The sequence below is a fragment of the Salvelinus fontinalis genome, chromosome 38 (genome assembly GCF_029448725.1).
Source record: "Salvelinus fontinalis isolate EN_2023a chromosome 38, ASM2944872v1, whole genome shotgun sequence".
Lineage (NCBI taxonomy): Eukaryota > Metazoa > Chordata > Actinopteri > Salmoniformes > Salmonidae > Salvelinus > Salvelinus fontinalis.
Genome location: NC_074702.1, coordinates 136,641 through 162,666, shown reverse-complemented (window position 1 = coordinate 162,666; position 26,026 = coordinate 136,641). Strand labels below are relative to the sequence as shown.

Below are 26,026 nucleotides of genomic sequence, written 5' to 3'. Positions count from 1 at the left end.
AACCAAGGTCCATTTCCACACAGGCCTGGCCTATATTATATTCAATATCTCAATAGATAAGCGCGTTTCAATAACTATCAGAAGTTATTTGGCGTCTTTCCAACAACCACTAGGCTACGTTATTGCATCCTGCCATTATCAAAACAACTTACATAATACAGGTTAATAACATTGACGTCGATTGCTGTAGGCCTTCTCCCAGCACATATAAAAAATGCTATATTCTCTTACCCCCATCTCCAGCAAATTCCTGCGCGGTTGGAACCGTCCATTTTAGTTTGATAGATTTCCTATGGGACGTAGGCCGAGGTTCCATCGCAGGTGAGGCCCGTGGTTATCTATTATCACCCACACGATGTGCTTATTCGTTTTTGTTGTTGTGAATAGAACGCTAATGCTTCTCTCCGATCTTATTTCGAAGCCTTTCTGTGGAGGAATGCTCTCGAACTAAGGCGAGTCCCTGCTCCACAACAACATCTGTTCATTTCACGTGACTTTAGTCAAATACTAACATCTGTTCAGAATAGCTTTCATTCGGTGCCTCTCTGCGTCGTGTCCGTTACCAACTCCTCTCCGCAAACACAGGAACGTTTACTTGCTCTTAGTTGTATTACATTTCTGTGTTGGAGAGAGTTTGTTGACTTCCAATTAAGCTATTTTGCTTGCCAACGGGAACAGCTTGGATGTTCATATAAGCAAGTTGTGTTCTTAGGACTAGGTTTATCTTTTGCATTCAGGTTTTTAGTTTGCACATAACTCTATTTTGCATTTTGGAACTTTCCTTGTGATTCTGCAGTGACTGTGTCCATAAAAACACGCTGTGTATTGGAGACTTTCACATATGCTGGCTGCATAGTCCACCACCTCCCACTAGCCTACAGGGCCTACCAAAGGCGCCTTGAATTTCATAGACATCTGGGAATTCCATACATGCCTCACAAGCCAATTGCACACCTTCAAACGGACACGTGCTTTGAATTAAACGACTTCAGGAGGGTTGAAGAGTCCAAAATACTTTTCCAGATTCAACAAACGGATGGATAGATTGAGCGTCCAGGGGCAGTAATTGCAGGCTATGCAATACTTTGATTGAACATGTATTCTGAGGAAACACGCCTGCGATCTCAGAGTGACAGTCAGTTGTTCTGCGTTATCTGCTATAAAGGGACATGGTTTGCACAGCATCTACAACTGATATACATGGCCTTTAGTACATGCTAATAATCAATCAACACCCGTTCACGTCAAATAAATCGGTGAAGAATATGGGGACAAGGTTATGGGGATCAATTCATTAGACGTGCTTTGATTTAGAGGCGGTTTGCGGGAGCTTTAGCCTGAGCGCTTGCTATTATAGCCCGCCATATGGGAAATAACGTGTGCTCATCAGTTCGACTAATTAAATAGTTTATGTTTATATGAAAGCCACAGACAGAAAATTAAACACACCAACAATATGTGTTAACTTAAGCATAATATTTTACTCTGTCTCGCATCAGTAGCCTATTACATTTAACAAAGTAACATTACTCTTTGTGAATAGATTAGAAGTAGCCTAAGATAATACAGACAGTCAATTACAATAGGCCTGCTCCATCGTCTAGGCTACGTACTAGGCTATATTCAATATCATGATTTAAGGTGTTATAAGTCGCATATCAATATATATCACAATTGAATAGGCCTATGTTCATTTAGTATGTTTCAGCTTTTGGAAAACTATTCTCCATTTCTCATTAAAGAATGAAGCAAGTTCACGCAACTGATCAATCATGTCGATTTGCAACCGCATTTATCAGGAAGACTGAATAACCTCATTTATCAGGAAGACTGAATAACCTCATTTATCAGGAAGACTGAATAACCTCATTTATCAGGAAGACTGAATAACCTCATTTATCAGGAAGACTGAATAACCTCATTTATCAGGAAGACTGAATAACCTCATTTATCAGGAACATGGAGTAACTTCATTTATCAGAAACATGGAATAACCTCACTTACCAGGAACACAGAATACTCTAATTTATCAGGAACATGGTATAACCTAATTTAACAGGAAAACAGAATAACCTCATTCATCAAGAACATGGAATAACCTCATTTATCAGGAACATGGAATAACCTCCATCAGGAACATGGCATAACCTCATTTATCAGGAACATGGAATAACCTCCATCAGGAACATGGAATAACCTCATTTATCAGGAACATGGAATAACCTAATTTATCAGGAACATGGAATAACCTCATTTATCAGGAACATGGAATAACCTCATTTATCAGGAACATGGAATAACCTCCATCAGGAACATGGAATAAACTCATTTATCAGGAACATGGAATAACCTCATTTATCAGGAACATGGAATAACCTCATTTATCAGGAACATGGAATAACCTCATTTATCAGGAACATGGAATAACCTCATTTATCAGGAACATGGATTAACCTCATTTATCAGGAACATGGAATAACCTCATTTATCAGGAACATGGAATAACCTCATTTATCAGGAACATGGAATAACCTCATTTATCAGGAACATGGAATAACCTCATTTATCAGGAACATGGAATAACCTCATTTATCAGGAACATGGAATAACCTCATTTATCAGGAACATGGAATAATCTCATTTATCAGGAACATGGAATAATAGCAAATGTCAACACTATAGGGTTTAGTGACGCACAAAGTGTTGCTACACAATTATAAACGGCAAAGTTTGCCTACTACTATACAATAATAATTAAAGCAGTAGTCTGGTTTATTTTACAAATAGGCTAATAATACTATTGTTTATAAATAGTAATAATATGAATAATACATTATTCCAACGATGTCCGTTCATTACTACAAAACAAACATAATAAATATTATGATTATTTAGTCTTTCATAACCTATAGTCCCATTGGGTCGAGAGAAATCCGATATTCAGAGGCATTTCTGGAGTTTGTTGGTTTAAGATGAAGCGTGATTATGTTGATTATAAGACCATGCCAAAAACAACCGTCAAACGTTTCCCAGGTGGACACAGTTTTAATACATTTCATACACTCCTCTTACTGAATGATCTCTGCGAAAGTTGTTGTCGTAAATGTGAATGTTAAGCATGGCCCACTGGTGGATTGGAGCAGGACACATTATAAACATTCACTTCAATGTGAAGTGAAAATTACCGACAATTTATTAACTATTTGTGTCGGAATAAAAGTCGAAGTAGCCTAACTGGTAGCCTATCAGATAACTCTGCTGCATAACATTGTATGTTTGCACCAAAAGAGGGACTTACTAAAGTATTTGACAATTGTTCGATCCTAGAACATTTAGATTTGTATAATCATACCATATTTGTTTGGTTAAAACTTAATTAATGAAGTAAAAAGGGCAATCATTTTGTTTTATCATTTACTTTATTGCGGAAAATATACAATTATTTACACAACAATAATAAAAATAGGAATGCATTTCAGACATAAGATCTATTCCTCATGTAACACGTGTCATCAATAAATAAATAAATGTATTCTGAAAAGAATAACCTCAATTATTTTTGCACAGGTTGGCGACACATTATTTCAACCCATTAGCCTATAATACCGCAGTCAGTCCACATCGAAAGTCTCACACGGAAACTGAGACAAATGCGTCGATGCTGCCCTTTAACCTCCACAGAATACGGTCCACAGAGTCAAAGACATGCATGAAAACATACATTTCCAAGTAACATTCGTCGTCAACAATAAAAAAAACCTAACGTATATCAGAATGTAGCAGTGTAGTAGCCTAGCACTCGAATGCAGATCCAGGTCGTCCAAAAGCGGGCCTTTCCCAGGCAAAGTGCTCTCCCCACGCCCTGTCCTCTTTGGTTTTAAATGGTTGTCAAAGTTTGCTCCCATAAACCGCAGCGTTGTGTGTTTCCAGCATTATTCTCCAGAATTGCCCCGTTGTCATATTGATAAGCAGAATCAGCTGTCACCTGCAGATCAGAACATTTATAAAAAGACGATTAATTATTGACGCCTGACTACGAAAAAGTTCAACAAAACACAGCAACCTAGACTTGTTTGTGGCTGCAGTATGACTCACAGATCCAGGAAAGTACAATAGTCTATTAAAGTAGAACACTATTTAAGCTGATACTGTTAAAAAACTAAACAATAGCCCAAATAGGCTATAGTCAAATGTAGTAGGCCCATAGGCCTAAAGTGATTGTTTTTGTATTTAGACATTTTTGTACAACGAACATCAACTGAAATGGTTGCAATGTAGTACGGTCTTAAAAAGTAAGACAATGAGTTGGAAAACAGAGCATACCATTTTGGACTACAGCTCTTCGGCCGTGAGCTAGTGAGATGCTGACATGGACCAAGCGCCCTCCATCCTCCATACAGAAAACGCATAGCTTAATCTCTCATGAGCCACATAACTACAACTTGCCATTTTGGAGTCCAATTCATCGCTCTGCAGAACTTGGTACAGGAAATCGATGTACCTGGCAGCAAGTTTTAAGGTTTGTATTTTGCTCAGTTTGTCTGAAGGCAAAGTGGGGATAATTTTCCGCAAAGACGAGAAAGCTTCGTTGAGTGACTGCGTCCTCTGCCGCTCGCGCACGTTCGCCATGACTCGTTGCGTCTGTAGGTCTTCGAAAGAATGTGGACTGCTGCTGCTTGACTTTTTCCCTCTTTTCCCAGGGGTAGGGCTATCTGAATCCTCCCCGTTTTTCCTGCTTGATGTCCTTTTCCTCCCACATCTCTTCGGTTGCCTATCCAGTTCCCCCTCACTGTTGCTGAGACTGTCTAGTGGAGAGCCTGGGGAGCTCGACTCTTCCCCGGTCATTTCCTCAGACATCACCCCTCAGTTAGTAGACAGACAAGCGACAGTCAGTCCGAATGATCCTCGCATCAAGTTAACGGTTAATTCCAGTCGCGCCTTCGATTCACCGCCTTTGAAGACACCAATAATAAAGTATCCATACATGGGATCCCGAGACAAGATATGTTTTCTGATACTTGAGAAAGTCACGGAGTTCTTATAGCCTGCATGGCGTAAAGATTTGGAGAGAGAGAGGATTGGCCAATAAAGTATATTACGTGTAAAGAGGGGTGGGCGCGAGCAAGGAACTATGAGGAACTCCTCTCGCTGCATGGTCTTCTGAAAACAAAGTCGGAGACAGCTGAAAGCGTACTTCATCAATTTTTATTTTTATTTTATTTAACCTTTATTTAACCAGGTAGGCAAATTGAGAACACGTTCTCATTTACAATTGCGACCTGGCCAAGATAAAGCAAAGCAGTTCGACACATACAACAACACATAGTTACACATGGAGTAAAAACAAACATATAGTCAATAATACAGTGAAAAAATAAATAATAATAAGTCTATATACAATGTGAGCAAGTGAGGTGAGATAAGGGAGGTGAAGGCAAACAGATAAAATAAATAAAAATAAAAATATAAAAAGGCCATGGAGGCGAAGTGAGTACAACACAGCAAGTAAAATAAAAACTAAAAAAAACACTGGAATGGTTGGTTTGCATTGGAAGAAAGTGCAAAGTAGAGACAGAAATAATGGGGTGCAAAGGAGCAAAATAAATTAATAAATAAATACAGTAGGTAAAGAGGTAGTTGTTTGGGCTAAATTGTAGATGGGTTATGTACAGGTGCAGTAATCTATGAGCTGCTCTGACAGCTGGTGCTTAAAGCTAGTGAGGGAGATAGGTGTTTCCAGTTTCAGAGATTTTTGTAGTTCGTTCCAGTCATTGGCAGCAGAGAACTGGAAGGAGAGGCGTCCAAAGGAAGAATTGGTTTTGGGGGTGACTAGAGAGATATACCTGCTGGAGCGCGTGCTACGGGTAGGTGCTGCTATGGTGACCAGCGAGCTGAGATAAGGGGGGACTTTACCTAGCAGGGTCTTGTAGATGACCTGGAACCAGTGAGTTTGGCGACGAGTATGAAGCGAGGGCCAGCCAACGAGAGTGTACAGGTCGCAGTGGTGGGTAGTATATGGGGCTTTGGTGACAAAACGGATGGCACTGTGATAGACTGCATCCAATTTATTGAGTAGGGTTTTGGAGGCTATTTTGTAAATGACATCACCGAAGTCGAGGATTGGTAGGATGGTCAGTTTTACAAGGGTATGTTTGGCAGCATGAGTAAAGGATGCTTTGTTGCGGAATAGGAAGCCAATTCTAGATTTGACTTTGGATTGGAGATGTTTGATGTGGGTCTGGAAGGAGAGTTTACAGTCTAACCAGACACCTAGGTATTTGTAGTTGTCCACATATTCTAAGTCAGAGCCGTCAAAAGTAGTGATGTTGGACAGGCGGGCAGGAGCAGGCAGCGATCGGTTGAAGAGCATGCATTTGGTTTTACTTGTATTTAAGAGCAGTTGGAGGCCACGGAAGGAGAGTTGTATGGCATTGAAGCTCGCCTGGAGGGTTGTTAACACAGTGTCAAAAGAAGGGCCAGAAGTATACAGAATAGTGTCGTCAATGGCGGGATTGGTATTGTATGGCCTAGAATATAAATTGGACAGGCTTATCAAAGTATCACATTTTCTTTGATTTGAATCTCCTTTAATATGCTTATGTTTAATGACACTATTAGGTAAAACATAAATAAGGTTAAGCGTTGAATGCAATATTTGTTTTTACGCACAAACAATCTAGATTTTAACTCAATGTATGCCATGCACCATGTTGTAATTCAAGATGAAATAAACACTAAAGTAAAACAGTAACACGATATGGAGCCAAACGATGAATAGCTAAACGTTATTCTTATATTCCTCTAGTTTGGATAAACATGATCATTATACGCTGGCTCATTCATGCGCACAAGTGGCGCGTATCCAATTGACCACACACACACCACCTGTAAACATACAACTGGAAACCCTCTGCTGACCCAACCTTTAATTTGCCTAAACCGTTTTCGAGGTAATTATCCTGGATGAGAATGATCCTGGATGAGAGTATACCAACATATTATTTCTTTAAGGGCATTTAAATGTGTCCTTAACTGGAATCCATGTATTTATGTATTAATATGAGACTTAGCCCATACTTTCTGTTAACTAGGCTACTGCAGTACTACTTTTAGCCCCTTATTCTGGAAACTAGAGATGCGTTTGAGTCCAACAATATCATAGTCCTCTATAGCCACAATTCTTCAGTGTTGTTGAAACTCCAATTCTACATGGGCATCAGTGTTGTTGAAGCGCTCTTGAGAAGACTGTAACTACATTGTCCACAAGAGGGCATATTCCTCTATCGTTATCCTTATCTCTAGAGCAGAGCTCCTCAACCCTGTTCCTGGAGAGTTACCCTCCTGTAAGTTTTAACTCCAACCCTGTTCCTGGAGAGCTACCCTCCTATAAGTTTTAACTCCAACCCTGTTCCTGGAGAGCTGCCCTCCTGTAGGTTTTAACTCCAACCCTGTTCCTGGAGAGCTACCCTCCTGTAGGTTCTAACTCCAACCCTGTTCCTGGAGAGCTACCCTCCTGAGGGTCTTCATTCCAACCCTAACCTAAACTGAACCAGATTAGTTACGACTAGGGTTGGAACGAAAACTCTTGGAGGACAGTGCCCCTATATAAAAGGCCTCTCTGTCTGTAAGAAATATTTACCAGGATGTGGGGGTGGTAAACAATAAACAATATCCATCTTGTGTCATAGTAAGAGGATTACCTTCTCTGGGCTCTAGAATCCCCAGGAGCACCAATAGGGGAGCAGGAAGCAGGAGGGAAGGCAGGGTTAGAGGTCACAACACCAGTGACCATTCATTGAAACCAGCGTCCAGCCAGGGCCCAGGGCTCAGAGTGAATCATTGTTCTGACTGGGGGACAGACAGGGAGACACCTTAGGGCATACCTTACTTACACAGAGGTTGGTTAACTGTGACCTGTCCTGACCAATCATTTCATTTAATCTGTTTGACATGTTAGGGGCCAAACTGAAGTACCAGTATCCAGGAACAAAATAATAAAAGGTTCACTAAAATACTGTAGCGACCCGCACAGACAGCTGTGTGTTATGTGTTAGGCTAGTAGGTGGTTGTGTGGTACTTACTAGTACCCAGTGTTCGCGGGGTCCGACATGCCAATCAACCTGCTATCTGCCAATCACGGGAATGCGTGGGCTACGGCCAAACAGTAGCCTGTGTGAAGTTGGGTTAATAAACCATAAATTTGTAAACTCAACCCTCTATCTGGATAATTGTTCCTTTATGATCTAGTCAGGACATTACAATATATATATTTTTCTCCAGAATCATAAACGTTTTCAGAATGCTTTAGCACTGAGACTAAAGATTCAACCAGTGATATTTCAGTAGATTTGAAGAGTTTAGGAGCAACAGGTCCCCTCACCAGGTGACTTTACCTGCCTGTGTAGCCCTGTCCATGGTGCTGATCCTTACAGCATTACGTAGCCTGATGTAGTAGTCAGGGTACAGTAAATTATGTCGAGCTATTACCTTGATTATGGAAAACATCACATTCTGCAGTGAGGAGGCAGACAATAATATTATGCTGTTTTGCTTAAGGTGAGGGCTTTTCTTTGATGTTGATATAAATAGGTGCCAAAACCTACAATGTTAACAAAGCAGTTGTAACGTTCCTCGTCGGGTGAAAGAGAGGAGGACCAAAATGCATCGTGATGATTATCCATTTTAATAGAATACTTTAACAACGAACAAAAACAATAAACCGACAAAATGAACGAAGACGAAACAGTCCCGTAACCTGAACAAAAACACAGGAACACAGTAACAGGAACAGGAACAATCACCCACCCACCACCCACAATACAAAACAGGCTACCTAAATATGGTTCCCAATCAGAGACAACGACTAACACCTGCCTCTGATTGAGAACCATATCAGGCCAAACGCATAGAAACAGACAAACTAGACATACAACATAGAATGCCCACTCAGATCACACCCTGACCAAACAAACCATAGAAACATACAAAGCAAACTATGGTCAGGGCGTGACAGCAGTAAACTGGACAAAAAGAAGAGCACCATAAACTGGATTGAAAGTCAGCAGTAGTCTAACCCAGCATTTCTTAAAGTATGGGTCGCGACCCAAAGTGCGTCGCGGACTTGTTAATAGTGGGTCGCGACGTGTCAGAGTAAATGTATAATTATTTAACTAATTACTGGAATTGATTTGGCCAAGTGCAACTGCGCTCACTATTTAGCAGCGGTATCTCAGCTCTGTTTGGCAGCTGCTCGAATGGGAGGAAGATGTGTGCTTCGTCATTTACCGGGTCTTTTTTCTGCAGTTTTCGTGAAGATCACTCCGCGACCCGCACACTGCAGCTCTGTTGTTCAGCAGCAGATGATGTGCTGTCAGCCGCTGACTTGTCATTCCCACTCTCCATCACTCACCACTGTCATCAAATGGACTCAAACTAACCACAAGTTCTGACTGAGCTCAATCGTCATGAAACGCAAATACAGCGATGTGTTTCTCACTCTGGTTTTGTACAAACTTGGAGAAATAACGAGGATCGCCCGCAATGTGTTTTGTGCGGGGAAGTGCTTAGTAATGATTCTCTCAAAACGAACAAATTAAAGCGACACGTCCTGACCAAACATCCACAGCATGACGGTAAACCCAGGGAGTTCTTTCAGAACAGGGAGAAGGCTTCAGGAAACAGTACTTCGACAGTGGAAGAGTAAGTCAGCTAGCAAGGCATTGTTGTCATTTTATAACAGGTGATGATGAGCAGAAATAAGGGAGCACGATTTCTCATAGAAGTAGATGCAAGTTTCTCTTTCCAACAATCCCTCGTACTCAGCTAATAGCTAACGTTACCCAAAGCAAGCTAGCTAGATACTGATAGTGGAGCCCTAAGTCACAGTTTTTTTTTTTTTTTTTTTTTTATTTCACCTTTATTTAACCAGGTAGGCTAGTTGAGAACAAGTTCTCATTTGCAACTGCGACCTGGCCAAGATAAAGCATAGCAGTGTGAACAGACAACACAGAGTTACACATGGAGTAAACAATAAACAAGTCAATAACATGGTAGAAAAAAGAGAATCTATATACAATGTGTGCAAAAGGCATGAGGTAGGCAATAAATCGAATAATTACAATTTAGCAGATTAACACTGGAGTGATAAATCATCAGATGAACATGTGCAAGAAGAGATATTGGTGTGCAAAAGAGCAGAAAAGTAAATAAATAAAAGCAGTATGGGGGGTGAGGTAGGTAAATTGGGTGGGTAGTTTACAGATGGACTATGTACAGCTGCAGTGATCGGTTAGCTGCTCGGATAGCAGATTTTTAAAGTTGTTGAGGGAGATAAAAGTCTCCAACTTCAGAGATTTTTGCAATTCGTTCCAGTCGCAGGCAGCAGAGAACTGGAAGGAAAGGCGTCCAAATGAGGTTTTAGCTTTAGGGATGATCAGTGAGATACACCTGCTGGAGCGCGTGCTGCGGGTGGGTGTAGCCATCGTGACCAGTGAACTGAGATAAGGCTGCACTTTACCTAGCATAGCCTTGTAGATGACCTGGAGCCAGTGGGTCTGACGACGAACATGTAGCGAGGGCCAGCCGACTAGGGCATACAGGTTGCAGTGGTGGGTCGTATAAGGTGCTTTAGTAACAAAACGAATGGCACTGTGATAAACTGCGTCCAGTTTGCTGAGTAGAGTGTTGGAAGCTATTTTGTAGATGACATCGCCGAAGTCGAGGATCGGTAGGATAGTCAGTTTTACTAGGGTAAGTTTGGCGGCGTGAGTGAAGGAGGCTTTGTTGCGGAATAGAAAGCCGATTCTTGATTTGATTTTGGATTGGAGATGTTTGATATGAGTCTGGAAGGAGAGTTTGCAGTCTAGCCAGACACCTAGGTACTTATAGATGTCCACATATTCTAGGTCGGAACCGTCCAGGGTGGTGATGCTAGTCGGGCGTGCGGGTGCAGGCAGCGAACGGTTGAAAAGCATGCATTTGGTTTTACTAGCGTTTAAGAGCAGTTGGAGGTGATACAGATGAAGATGACAAATTCAGTCCTACTGTACATCTTACTGTAGGAATTATTGTTGAAAACAAGTCTAGGTTGGAACTGTTGCTGTTAAAATACAATTATTTTTTTAAATTCTAGATAAAAATGATTTAACACATCATAGTCTAACACTCCATAATGCCTGATTGATAGTCATACCAGTAGTCTAACCCAGGACTCCATAATGCCTGATTGATAGTATCAGATCAGTAGAATAACCCAGGACTCCATAATGCCTGATTGATAGTCATACCAGTAGTCTAACCCAGGACTCCATAAAGCCTGATTGATAGTCAGATCAGTAGTCTAACCCAGGACTCCATAATGCCTGATTGATAGTCATACCAGAAGTCTAACCCAGGACTCCATAATGCCTGATTGATAGTATCAGATCAGTAGAATAACCCAGGACTCCATAATGCCTGATTGATAGTCATACCAGTAGTCTAACCCAGGACTCCATAATGCCTGATTGATAGTCATACCAGTAGTCTAACCCAGGCCTCCATAATGCCTGATTGATAGTCAGATCAGTAGTCTAACCCAGGACTCCATAATGCCTGATTGATAGTCAGATCAGTAGATTAACCCAGGACTCCATAAAGCCTGATTGATAGTCAGATCAGTAGTCTAACCCAGGACTCCATAATGCCTGATTGATAGTCAGATCAGTAGATTAACCCAGGACTCCATAAAGCCTGATTGATAGTCAGATCAGTAGATTAACCCAGGACTCCATAAAGCCTGATTGATAGTCAGATCAGTAGTCTAACCAAGGCCTCCATAAAGCCTGATTGATAGTATCAGATCAGTAGATTAACCCAGGACTCCATAAAGCCTGATTGATAGTCAGATCAGTAGATTAACCCAGGACTCCATAAAGCCTGATTGATAGTCAGATCAGTAGATTAACCCAGGCCTCCATAAAGCCTGATTGATAGTCAGATCAGTAGATTAACCCAGGACTCCATAATGCCTGATTGATAGTCAGATCAGTAGATTAACCCAGGCCTCCATAAAGCCTGATTGATAGTCAGATCAGTAGTCTAACCCAGGACTCCATAATGCCTGATTGATAGTCAGATCAGTAGATTAACCCAGGACTCCATAATGCCTGATTGATAGTCAGATCAGTAGATTAACCCAGGCCTCCATAATGCCTGATTGATAGTCAGATCAGTAGATTAACCCAGGACTCCATAATGCCTGATTGATAGTCAGATCAGTAGATTAACCCAGGCCTCCATAAAGCCTGATTGATAGTCAGATCAGTAGTCTAACCCAGGACTCCATAATGCCTGATTGATAGTATCAGATCAGTAGTCTAACCCAGGCCTCCATAAAGCCTGATTGATAGTCAGATCAGTAGTCTAACCCAGGACTCCATAAAGCCTGATTGATAGTCAGATCAGTAGTCTAACCCAGGACTCCATAAAGCCTGATTGATAGTCAGATCAGTAGTCTAACCCAGGACTCCATAAAGCCTGATTGATAGTATCAGATCAGTAGTCTAACCCAGGACTCCATAAAGCCTGATTGATAGTCAGATCAGTAGATTAACCCAGGCCTCCATAAAGCCTGATTGATAGTCAGATCAGTAGTCTAACCCAGGACTCCATAAAGCCTGATTGATAGTCAGATCAGTAGATTAACCCAGGACTCCATAAAGCCTGATTGATAGTCAGATCAGTAGTCTAACCCAGGCCTCCATAATGCCTGATTGATAGTCAGATCAGTAGATTAACCCAGGCCTCCATAAAGCCTGATTGATAGTCAGATCAGTAGATTAACCCAGGACTCCATAATGCACAATCGTGACAGAACCATTGTTTAAAGGTCCCTGACAGTTCCTGGTACAGCTAAAACAATCCCCAGTTTACCAGAAACATATTATATAACTCCCATAGTTACACAACAATGTAATGAAATGTTGAACCACTGCATGGAAATCATAGTATGTGTCCCAAATGTCACCATGTTCCCTACATGTAGTGTACCATGGGCCCTGGTCAAAAGTAGTGCGCAATATAGGGAATAGGGTGCCATTTGGGACACAAACATAGGACTAGTATAAAGGGTAATATCTATTTGAGTCTTTTTGGCAGATCTCCCCCTCAGCGTTCCCCTCACCGCGGCAGAAGAAGTGACTCTGAGAAAACACAGCTGTTTCATGAGAATATGATGTCATCAGAGGACACACAGACAGCCTGGTGTTGATTTTTAATAAAGACAGGCCTTTAGGAGCCATGATAACCTTTAAAATGAGATAGCATTTGTCAGTGGTGGATATTACGAGAGGTAGTAGGTTAGTCATGTCATTAGGACACTGAATAGGGACCAAGATAAGTCCTGTCCTGTCATGCTTATTTTGATAACAGCTACACAGAATGAGGCTCCATAAACTCCAGCTGCTCCCTTCAGGGTTAAAGTATGCTCATAGTATTTTCTTTCTGAATATTAGTGCTGACTTTGTGGTGATTCTTTGCAAGTGGATATGAGCTCCGACCCAATATGTCTGTCCAGCCAACTCTTTAAGTTCGACAAGGGCATTCTGTGTTTTGATAAGATAAGAGGTTTGCACATCTAACAGTTATATATGAATTCTTCTTAATAATTGTTTTCCTGCTTTATTTTTGATTGTGTGGTAAAAATGGCTTCAGGATGTCACTGTCTCCTACACTACAGGTTACATAAAGGAATAAGACATACTGAGCGTTCCATCCCTCACCACCATAATACAAACCCACTCTTTGTCTTTATGAGTAGTGAGTAGGAGGGGTGATTGTCCAAATGTATAAATGGTGATTCATGCAACTTGACAGTCCTGAGTGACCCAGCCCAGAGGATTACTAACAGCCCCCCCCCCACCAGGTCATTCAGGTCCATCCAGCCTGCAGTCAGAACCGGGTCCAAGCTCCACTGCCAGTCAGATCCACAAGGACTGGTGATCTCCAGCCTGCAGTCAGAACCGGGTCCAAGCTCCACTGCCAGTCAGATCCACAAGGACTGGTGACCTCCAGCCTGCAGTCAGAACCGGGTCCAGCTCCAGCCTCCACCATTTCCTCTGTTATTAATCAATCTGCTGAGCCTTATCTCTCTCTCTCTCTCTCTCTCTCTCTCTCTCTCTCTCTCTCTCTCTCTCTATCTCTCTCTCAACCTACTCACATATCCGTAGAAATAACAAACCCTGCACGGTCTCTCCATAACATAAATCTCCCCACTATTGCCAGTGATATTCGTGTTCACTCCATTAAGTTGACCACACCGAGTGGGACGCCAGAGAGGGAAGATGGATCAGCTGCTAGCATTGAGAAAAGACAGGGGCCTTGTCTTCAAAGAGGCAGGCAGAGCTTGGAGGATGAAGTCCCCTCGGGCCTCGCCGACTAACAAGGTCAGGCTCTTGTGTTGGATGACAGCAGTTTTCCACCTCAAATTCATTCAACCAAATTACCTCAATAGTCTCAAAACGTCGCATTCCGAGGAGAAACTCAGACATCATATCTGGGTGTTTGATAGCGGCCAGTCTGGCAGTCAGTCGGGGGAGAGAGGAGAGGATGTGGGGTTTAGATTAGAGCGAGGCGAAGATGAAGACAGGCTTTTATAACCAGTCTGGATGTGAGCCGGGGCCAGAGCTCCTGAAGTAAGCTGTTAAAGAAGCCTTTTAAAAACACAGGGCTTTGATGCTGGGAGAGGCTAATCATTTTGGTTGGCTATGTATCGTTTTAGCAGAACTCTAAAGAAGTCCCAGACAGACTGTCCAAGAAAAAGACCCTCAGATCTGGCATGGCTCAGAGTACCTACTGCATTGGACACAGAGACACCTCAACCTAGTCACTCACCAATCAGTCATATGGTATAGTGGTTTGTCAATGTGCATCACTAGGAGCTTGCTTTCATTATTTCTGTACTAAACAATACAAAGACAGATTGAAAAACCATTTTGGTAGAATAGAATCTACTCTATGCCTGTATGGTTTGTAGATCTGGTCAACTAGAATCTATTCTATACCTGTATGGTTTGTAGATCTTGGTAGACTAGAATCTACTCTATGGTTTGTAGATCTTGGTAAACTAGAATCTACTCTATACCTGTATGGTTTGCAGGTCTTGGTAGACTAGAATCTAATATATGCCTGTATGGTTTGTAAATCTTGGTAGACTAGAATCTACTCTATGGTTTGTAGATCTTGGTAGAATAGACTCTACCATATCTGCATGGTTTGTAGATCTTGCTAGAATAGACTCTACCATATCTGCATGGTTTGTAGATCTTGGTAGAATAGACTACCATAACTGCATGGTTTGTAGATCTTGGTAGAATAGACTCTACCATATCTGTGTAGAGCAGTAGGAAGATGTCTCTATCGACAGCAGCCTGTGCTTATAATGGCTCACTGGGATCTCAGACAGCTCTACCATACATCAACACCTTATTGGCCACCGAACCCCAACAAACCTCTAGCATGTTTTCACAGCTTGGAAGCCAGAGGTGAGGGGAGGTCTGGGAGGAGCTGGGATCCCCACGGTATGCTTTCCCCCTTTTACTTTGGAACACACACACACACACGCACCCACATGCACGCGCACACACTTGTGGAATTTACACAAACACAAATTATTCATACAATTATTTTAGAAAGCCTTTTTTACATCAGCAGACGTCACAAAGTGCTTTACAGAAACCCAGCCTTAAACCCCAAACAGCAATGCAGATGTTGAAGCACATGCATGTACACACACTTTGGAATTCACACACATACCGACTGTTACGCACACACACATGCATGGATGAACGCACGCACACACATACTGAATTTCACACGCACGCACGCACGCACGCAGGCGCGCGCACACGCACACACACACACACACCCACACACACACACACACACACACACACACACACACACACACACACACACACACACACACACACACACACACACACACACACACACACAGTGAAAGGCTGTCCCCTAGGAGTGTTTGAAGCTGTCTCTCCAGCCCATGTTTATTATTCCTGAGTGATTCTCTCCACAGAGACAATAGATTTGAAGGGGCACATGGCCCTCTTCCTCGAAATCTTTGTTTATATGTTTTCCCCAACAAAGTAAACATGCCTTGTGAAAACAAGGCATATGGGGTTAGGGCAACACGTTACATCATGGACACAGCGAGGCAGTATAGTCACTATTTGTGCCTTCTGACAATTGTGAGAAGTTAACAATGAACCATTCTTGCACCTGCTCTAAACTTGCTTGGTAACATTGGAAACATTCATATTTTCGACCATGTTTCCAACATGATACACCAGGGGTATGTACATCCCAAATGGCACCCTATTCACTTTATAGTGCATTACTCTGATCAAAAGTAGTGCACTACATAGGGAATAGGGTGCCATTTGGGAAACATACTAAGAGAACAAGAGCCTCTCAACCACTGATCCACCCTGCTCAGCCTTCTGCTACCCATAAAGCACTCTGCCTGCCACCAGGCAGACCCCACACATCTTGCATCCTCCCATCCTCTGGCCCCTGCAGGAGGCCAAGGCACTGACCCACGGAGGGAAATAGCCTCACTACAGATAACTAGTTTAGACCACAACAGGAGCTACTGTCATTTTACTGTGCGATGACTAAAAACGTTATTTGAGTGAAGAAGCTAGATGTTTCTGTAGCAGTCACCTCAGGACAGGAAATCTAAATCATTACATCAATATTGGTTATGATGTCATGTAATAGCAGGCTGTAGCCATAGCAACATAACCTATAGATACCGTACCATGAAGCCTTACATTTAAGAACTACATATTTCATTTGTTGTCTAGTACTGCGAGTCTCTTAATGCGTGCTCTGTGAGAGGAGAGGTCGAGTGTCTGCAGCTGCAGTCCAGGATGAATGGTGGACAGGGGGATAAAGATGGGTAGGGGGATAAAGATGGATAGGGGGATGCATGGTGGACAGGGGGATAAAGATGGGTAGGGGGATGCATGGTGGACAGGGGGATAAAGATGGTTAGGGGGATGCATGGTGGACAGGGGGATAAAGATGGGTAGGGGGGTGCATGGTTGACAGGGGGATAAAGATGGGTAGGGGGATGCATGGTGGACAGGGGGATAAAGATGGTTAGGGGAATGCATGGTGGACAGGGGGATAAAGATGGGTAGGGGGATGCATGGTGGACAGGGGGATAAAGATGGGTAGGGGGATAAAGATGGGTAGGGGAATGCATGGTGGACAGGGGGATAAAGATGGGTAGGGGAATGAATGGTGGACAGGGGGATAAAGATGGGTAGGGGGATGCATGGTGGACAGGGGGATAAAGATGGCTAGGGGGATAAAGATGGGTAGGGGAATGCATGGTGGACAGGGGGATAAAGATGGTTAGGGGGATGCATGGTGGACAGGGGGATAAAGATGGGTAGGGGGATGCATGGTTGACAGGGGGATAAAGATGGGTAGGGGGATAAAGATGGGTAGGGGGATAAAGATGGGTAGGGGGATGCATGGTGGACAGGGGGATACAGATGGGTAGGGGATGCATGGTGTACAGGGGGATAAAGATGGGTAGGGGGATGCATGGTGGACAGGGGGATAAAGATGGGTAGGGGGATGCATGGTGGACAGGGGGATAAAGATGGGTAGGGGGATGCATGGTGGACAGGGGGATAAAGATGGGTAGGGGGATGCATGGTGGACAGGGGGATGAATGGTGGACAGGGGGATAAAGATGGGTAGGGGGATGCATGGTGGACAGGGGGATAAAGATGGGTAGGGGGATGCATGGTGGACAGGGGGATGAATGGTGGACAGGGGGATAAAGATGGGTAGGGGGATAAAGATGGGTAGGGGGATGCATGGTGGACAGGGGGATAAAGATGGTTAGGGGGATGCATGGTGGACAGGGGGATAAAGATGGTTAGGGGGATGCATGGTGGACAGGGGGATAAAGATGGGTAGGGGGATAAAGATGGGTAGGGGGATGCATGGTGGACAGGGGGATAAAGATGGGTAGGGGGATGCATGGTGGACAGGGGGATAAAGATGGGTAGGGGGATGCATGGTGGACAGGGGGATAAAGATGGTTAGGGTGATGCATGGTGGACAGGGGGATAAAGATGGGTAGGGGGATAAAGATGGGTAGGGGGATAAAGATGGGTAGGGGGATGCATGGTGGACAGGGGGATAAAGATGGTTAGGGAGATGCATGGTGGACAGGGGGATAAAGATGGGTAGGGGGATGCATGGTGGACAGGGGGATAAAGATGGGTAGGGAGATGCATGGTGGACAGGGGGATAAAGATGGGTAGGGGGATGCATGGTGGACAGGGGGATGCATGGTGTACAGGGGGATAAAGATGGTTAGGGGGATGCATGGTGGACAGGGGGATAAAGATGGGTAGGGGGATGCATGGTTGACAGGGGGATAAAGATGGGTAGGGGGATAAAGATGGGTAGGGGGATGCATGGTGGACAGGGGGATAAAGATGGTTAGGGGGATGCATGGTGGACAGGGGGATAAAGATGGTTAGGGGGATGCATGGTGGACAGGGGGATAAAGATGGGAAGGGGGATAAAGATGGGTAGGGGGATGCATGGTGGACAGGGGGATAAAGATGGGTAGGGGGATGCATGGTGGACAGGGGGATAAAGATGGGTAGGGGGATGCATGGTGGACAGGGGGATAAAGATGGTTAGGGTGATGCATGGTGGACAGGGGGATAAAGATGGGTAGGGGGATGCATGGTGGACAGGGGGATGCATGGTGGACCGGGGGATAAAGATGGGTAGGGGGATGAATGGTGAACAGGGGGATAAAGATGGGTAGGGGGATGCATGGTGGACAGGGGATAAAGATGGGTAGGGGGATGCATGGTGGACAGGGGGATAAAGATGGGTAGGGGGATGCATGGTGGACAGGGGGATAAAGATGGGTAGGGGGATGCACGGGGGGGCAGGGGGTGTTCTTGGCCAAAAACAAGGGGAACCGAGGCCGACCCACCACTCAGAGAGACAGAGACATTATGGTGTCCCACCTAACCTGTAGTTCTGCTCCTACAAGAAAAGAGAGACAGACACTGACAGACACAGCCAGACAGACAAACATGGACAGACAGACAGAGACAGACTATTTGCACTTATTTGCACTATTTGCACACAGTGAACTATTTGGACGTATTTTGACATTTGAAATGTCTATTTATGTATTTTTACTTTTGTGAGCGTAATGTTTAATGTTAATTTGTATTGTTTATTTCACTTTTGTTATCTACTTCACTTGCTTTGGCAATGCTACATATGTTTCCCATGCCAATAAAGCCCTTAAATTGAATTGAATTGACAGACAGACAGCAGACACGCTCACACACACAGAAAGAGATAGATACTATCTCACTGGTTTCTCAGGTCAACATGATAAGTATTGTGAATTATGTGGAGTTAAGTGAGAGGAGTCATCCTCCTGTATATCTGAGGAGGGTGAGGTGGCTTTCGGCCCAACAACTATGAACTCCATGAGAAATAGAACCATTAACACCATGAGAAATATAACCATCTACACCATGAGAAATAGAAACATTTACACCATGAGAAATATAACCACTTACACCATGAGAAATATAACCATTTACACCATGAGAAATATAACCATCTACACCATGTGAAATAGAACCATTTACACCATGAGAAATAGAACCATTTACACCATGAGAAATATAACCATTTACATCATGAGAAATAGAACCATCTACACCATGAGAAATATAACCATCTACACCATGTGAAATAGAACCATCTACACCATCAGAAATATAACCATCTACACCATGTGAAATAGAACCATCTACACCATGAGAAATAGAACCATCTACACCATGAGAAATATAACCATCTACACCATGTGAAATAGAGCCATTAACACCATGAGAAATAGAACCATCTACACCATGAGAAATAGAACCATTTACACCATGAGAAATAGAACCATTTACACCATGAGAAATATAATCATCTACACCATGAGAAATAGAACCATTTACACCATGAGAAATAGAACCATTTACACCATGAGAAATAAAACCATTTACACCATGAGAAATATAACCATCTACACCATGAGAAATAGAACCATTTACACCATGAGAAATAGAACCATTTACACCATGAGAAATAGAACCATTTACACCATGAGAAATATAACCATCTACACCATGAGAAGTATAACCATTTCCACCATGTGAAATAGAAACATTTACACCATGTGAAATAGAAACATTTACACCATGTGAAATAGAAACATTTCCACCATGAGAAATAGAACCATCTACACCATGAGAAATAGAACCATCTACACCATGAGAAATAGAACCATCTACACCATGAGAAATATAACCATCTACACCATGAGAAATATAACCATCTACACCATGAGAAATAGAACCATCTACACCATGAGAAATAGAACCATCTACACCATGAGAAATAGAACCATTTACACCATGAGAAATATAACCATCTACACCATGAGAAATATAACCATTTACACCATGAGAAATAGAACCATCTACACCATGAGAAATATAACCATTTCCACCATGAGAAATATAACCATTTACACCATGAGAAATAGAACCATTTACACCATGAGAAATAGAACCATCTACACCATGTGAAATAGAACCATCTACACCATGAGAAATATAACCATCTACACCATGAGAAATATAACCATCTACACCATGAGAAATATAACCATTTCCACCATGAGAAATATAACCATCTACACCATGAGAAATATAACCATTTCCACCATGTGAAATAGCACCATCTACACCATGAGAAATATAACCATCTACACCATGAGAAATATAACCATTTCCACCATGAGAAATAGAACCATCTACACCATGAGAAATAGAACCATTTACACCATGAAAAATAGAACCATCTACACCATGAGAAATAGAACCATCTACACCATGAGAAATAGAACCATCTACACCATGTGAAATAGAACCATCTACACCATGTGAAATAGAACCATTTACACCATGAGAAATAGAACCATCTACACCATGAGAAATAGAACCATTTACACCATGTGAAATAGAACCATTTCCACCATGAGAAATATAACCATCTACACCATGAGAAATAGAACCATTTACACCATGAAAAATAGAACCATCTACACCATGAGAAATAGAACCATCTACACCATGAGAAATAGAACCATTTACACCATGAGAAATAGAACCATCTACACCATGAGAAATAGAACCATCTACACCATGAGAAATAGAACCATTTACACCATGAGAAATAAAACCATTTACACCATGAGAAATAGAACCATTTACACCATGTGAAATAGAACCATTTACACCATGAGAAATAGAACCATTTACACCATGTGAAATAGAACCATTTACACCATGAGAAATAGCACCATCTACACCATGAGAAATATAACCATTTCCACCATGAGAAATATAACCATCTACACCATGAGAAATATAACCATTTCCACCATGAGAAATATAACCATCTACACCATGAGAAATAGAACCATTTACACCATGAGAAATAGAACCATCTACACCATGAGAAATAGAACCATTTACACCATGAGAAATAGAACCATCTACACCATGTGAAATAGAACCATATTTACCATGTGAAAAATCAAAGAGATCCCAAAAATGTATCCTAGCAGTCCATCTTAATTATGTGAGACGGTGACACCACCACTTCTCCCCTGAACTGCAGCTGTGAGCTTCACTCTGTGCCACAAACGGCACCCCATTCCCTACATAGTGCCCTATTCCCTACATATTGCTCTATCCCCTATCCCCTACATAGTGCCCTATTCCCTAAATATTGCTCTATTCCCTATCCCTACATAGTGCTCTATTCCCTACACAGTGCACTAATAGTAGTAAATAGGATGCCATTTGGTACCGTCTCCAACTAAAATTTAGTTCTAAAGTTTCCGTCTCCAACTAAAATCCAGTTCCCCTCCCCTCTCGGCTCTTCCAAGCTTGTCAGAGAGGTGACCTCCTCCTCCCCAAGTTAGACCAATCTGTCATGACACAATGGGCTTCCTCTCCTCTTCTCTGCTCTCCTCTCCCACCGTGTTGTTTTTGGAACGCAGACCCCTCATCCTGTCGAGGGCGTCCCAAATGGAGCTTTCTTCCGGGAATAGGGTGTGATTTGGGAGGCCCTCTTATTCTCCCTCTGTTGACTGACAGACGTTAGTGGCCGGCGAGGAGTCGAGGGACGGCGCAATGTGTGATTTATCTTCACTCTCCTCAATTCACACTCATGAAGTCCATTTGACAATGTGTTTCTAAGGAGCTGTTGATTGGAACACGTTAATGTGGTGACCGTGGAGTCGTGGACCTGTGGTCCAGTGATCCTGTCTGACCACCCAGCTTAGACAGCCTCTCTAAGGTGTGTCATACAGCATGCACCCTATTCCCTATTTAGTGCACAAGACCAGGGCCATTGTCCAAAGTAATGAACTACATAGGGAATAGGGTGCATTTGTGTAAGAGGACACAGTCAGTTAACATGTAGACTGTTTCACACTTACAGTATGAATTGAGGAATTACATTGATTCTGTACCTGAACACATCATTTGACGTGATCCTCAAGCCAATCAGGAAGCAACAACTGGCCATTAGGTTTTAATAACAACACATGGGTTTTATGTACTGCTTTTCATGGACTCTAAGACGCTCCTTCAAACCAACAAAGTGCATCACCAGCTATATACTATGTCCTTACGTCTATTATCATCAAACAGTAGTGGAGGTCTGTGTCTGGTGAACACAGAGCAGTAGTGGAGGTCTGTGTCTGGTGAACACAGAGCAGTGTGAAGGTCTGTGTCTGGTGAACACAGAGCAGTGTGGAGGTCTGGGTCTAGTGAACACAGAGCAGTGTGAAGGTCTGTGTCTGGTGAACACAGAGAGCAGTGTGGAGGTCTGGGTCTAGTGAACACAGAGCAGTGTGAAGGTCTGTGTCTGGTGAACACAGAGAGCAGTGTGGAGGTCTGGGTCTAGTGAACACAGAGCAGTGTGAAGGTCTGTGTCTGGTGAACACAGAGAGCAGTGTGGAGGACTGGGTCTAGTGAACACAGAGCAGTGTGGAGGTCTGGGTCTAGTGAACACAGAGCAGTGTGGAGGTCTGGGTCTGGTGAACACAGAGCAGTGTGGAGGTCTCTGTCTGGTGAACACAGAGCAGTGTGAAGGTCTGTGTCTGGTGAACACAGAGCAGTGTGAAGGTCTGTGTCTGGTGAACACATAGCAGTGTGGAGGTCTGGGTCTGGTGAACACAGAGCAGTGTGAAGGTCTGTGTCTGGTGAACACAGAGCAGTGTGGAGGTCTGGGTCTGGTGAACACAGAGCAGTGTGAAGGTCTCTGTCTGGTGAACACAGAGCAGTGTGAAGGTCTGGGTCTGGTGAACAAAGAGCAGTGTGAAGGTCTGGGTCTGGTGAACACAGAGCAGTGTGGAGGTCTGGGTCTGGTGAACACAGAGCAGTGTGAAGGTCTGTGTCTGGTGAACACAGAGCAGTGTGAAGGTCTGTGTCTGGTGAACACAGAGCAGTGTGGAGGTCTGTGTCTGGTGAACACAGAGCAGTGTGAAGGTCTGGGTCTGGTGAACACAGAGCAGTGTGAAGGTCTGGGTCTGGTGAACACAGAGCAGTGTGGAGGTCTGTGTCTGGTGAACACAGAGCAATGTGAAGGTCTGTGTCTGGTGAACACAGAGCAGTGTGGAGGTCTGTGTCTGGTGAACACAGAGCAGTGTGGAGGTCTGTGTCTGGTGAACACAGAGCAGTGTGGAGGTCTGTGTCTGGTGAACACAGAGCAGTGTGGAGGTCTGTGTATGGTGAACACATTAGGGCAGTGTGGAGGTCTGTGTCTGGTGAACACAGAGCAGTGTGAAGGTCTGTGTCTGGTGAACACATTAGAGCAGTGTGGAGGTCTGTGTCTGGTGAACACATTAGAGCAGTGTGGAGGTCTGTGTCTGGTGAACACAGAGCAGGTTGGAGGTCTGGGTCTGGTGAACACACATAGCAGTGTGAAGGTCTGTGTCTGGTGAACACAGAGCAGGGTGAAGGTCTGTGTCTGGTGAACACAGAGCAGTGTGAAGGTCTGTGTCTGGTGAACACAGAGCAGGGTGAAGGTCTGTGTCTGGTGAACACATTAGAGCAGTGTTCTAGTGTAACGTGGACACCTGCAGCCCCTGGCTCTGCAGACCATCTGGTCCTGTACGGCCACTCTGGAGGTCAGGGAAGGTAAAGAGGGATGTGTGGCTCCAGACTGCAGTAGTAGAGGACCAAATTGTAGTCCCATTCCCTATATCGTGCACTACTTTTGACCAGAGCCCTCTGGTCTAAAACAGTGCACATTAAAAGGAATAAGGTGCCATTGGGGCAGGGACTGTGAAAACTCTGCCTTTCTGTAGGTTCCAGTTCCACTATGTATATACACGGCACTGGTGAAAGACATAATCGCCTGTTTCCGCTCCAAAGCATTAATATGACCAAACAAAACATACATTAGTCTACTGTCCTCATCATTATGACCTGACAAAACATACATTAGTCTACTGTCCTCGTCATTATGACCTGACAAAACATACATTAGTCTACGGTCCTCGTCATTATGACCTGACAAAACATACATTAGTCTACTGTCCTCATCATTATGACCTGACAAAACATACATTAGTCTACTGTCCTCGTCATTATGACCTGACAAAACATACATTAGTCTACTGTCCTCATCATTATGACCTGACAAAACATACATTAGTCTACTGTCCTTATCATTATGACCTGACAAAACATACATTAGTCTACTGTCCTCATCATTATGACCTGACAAAACATACATTAGTCTACTGTCCTCGTCATTATGACCTGACAAAACATACATTAGTCTACTGTCCTCATCATTATGACCTAACAAAACATACATTAGTCTACTGTCCTCATCATTATGACCTAACAAAACATACATTGGTCTACTGTCCTCGTCATTATGACCTGACAAAACATACATTGGTCTACTGTCCTCATCATTGACCTAACAAAACATACATTAGTCTACTGTCCTCGTCATTATGACCTGACAAAACATACATTAGTCTACTGTCCTCATCATTATGACCTAACAAAACATACATTAGTCTACTGTCCTCATCATTATGACCTAACAAAACATACATTAGTCTACTGTCCTCGTCATTATGACCTGACAAAACATACATTAGTCTACTGTCCTCATCATTATGACCTGACAAAACATACATTAGTCTACTGTCCTCATCATTGTGACCTGACAAAACATACAATAGTCTACTGTCCTCATCTTTGACCTAACGAAACATACATTAGTCTACTGTCCTCATCATTATGACCTGACAAAACATACATTAGTCTACTGTCCTCATCATTGACCTAACAAAACATACATTAGTCTACTGTCCTCATCATTATGACCTGACAAAGCATACATTAGTCTACTGTCCTCATCATTATGACCTGACAAAACATACATTGGTCTACTGTCCTCGTCATTATGACCTGACAAAACATACATTGGTCTACTGTCCTCATCATTGACCTAACAAAACATACATTAGTCTACTGTCCTCGTCATTATGACCTGACAAAACATACATTAGTCTACTGTCCTCATCATTATGACCTAACAAAACATACATTAGTCTACTGTCCTCATCATTATGACCTAACAAAACATACATTAGTCTACTGTCCTCATCATTATGACCTGACAAAACATACATTAGTCTACTGTCCTCATCATTATGACCTGACAAAACATACATTAGTCTACTGTCCTCATCATTGACCTAACAAAACATACATTAGTCTACTGTCCTCATCATTATGACCTGACAAAACATACATTGGTCTACTGTCCTCATCATTGACCTAACAAAACATACATTAGTCTACTGTCC

At 42.9% G+C, this 26,026-nt stretch overlaps 2 protein-coding genes across 2 annotated transcripts; both read right to left on the bottom strand.

The window, feature by feature from the left end:
- Positions 1–3,400: 3,400 nt before the first annotated feature.
- Positions 3,401–5,072, bottom strand: LOC129837892 (twist-related protein 2-like). Its single transcript, XM_055904397.1, has 2 exons — positions 4,324–5,072; positions 3,401–3,985 (listed from the first exon to the last, which is right to left on the bottom strand). Exon 1 carries the CDS (start codon positions 4,855–4,857, stop codon positions 4,354–4,356), a length of 504 nt encoding a protein of 167 aa, XP_055760372.1. The 5' UTR covers positions 4,858–5,072; the 3' UTR covers positions 3,401–3,985; positions 4,324–4,353.
- An 11,786-nt stretch (positions 5,073–16,858) lies between these two features.
- On the bottom strand, positions 16,859–17,893 carry LOC129837087 (uncharacterized). The gene has a single exon (XM_055903001.1). The coding sequence runs from the start codon at positions 17,891–17,893 to the stop codon at positions 16,859–16,861; it is 1,035 nt and encodes a 344-aa protein (XP_055758976.1).
- Positions 17,894–26,026: the final 8,133 nt, after the last annotated feature.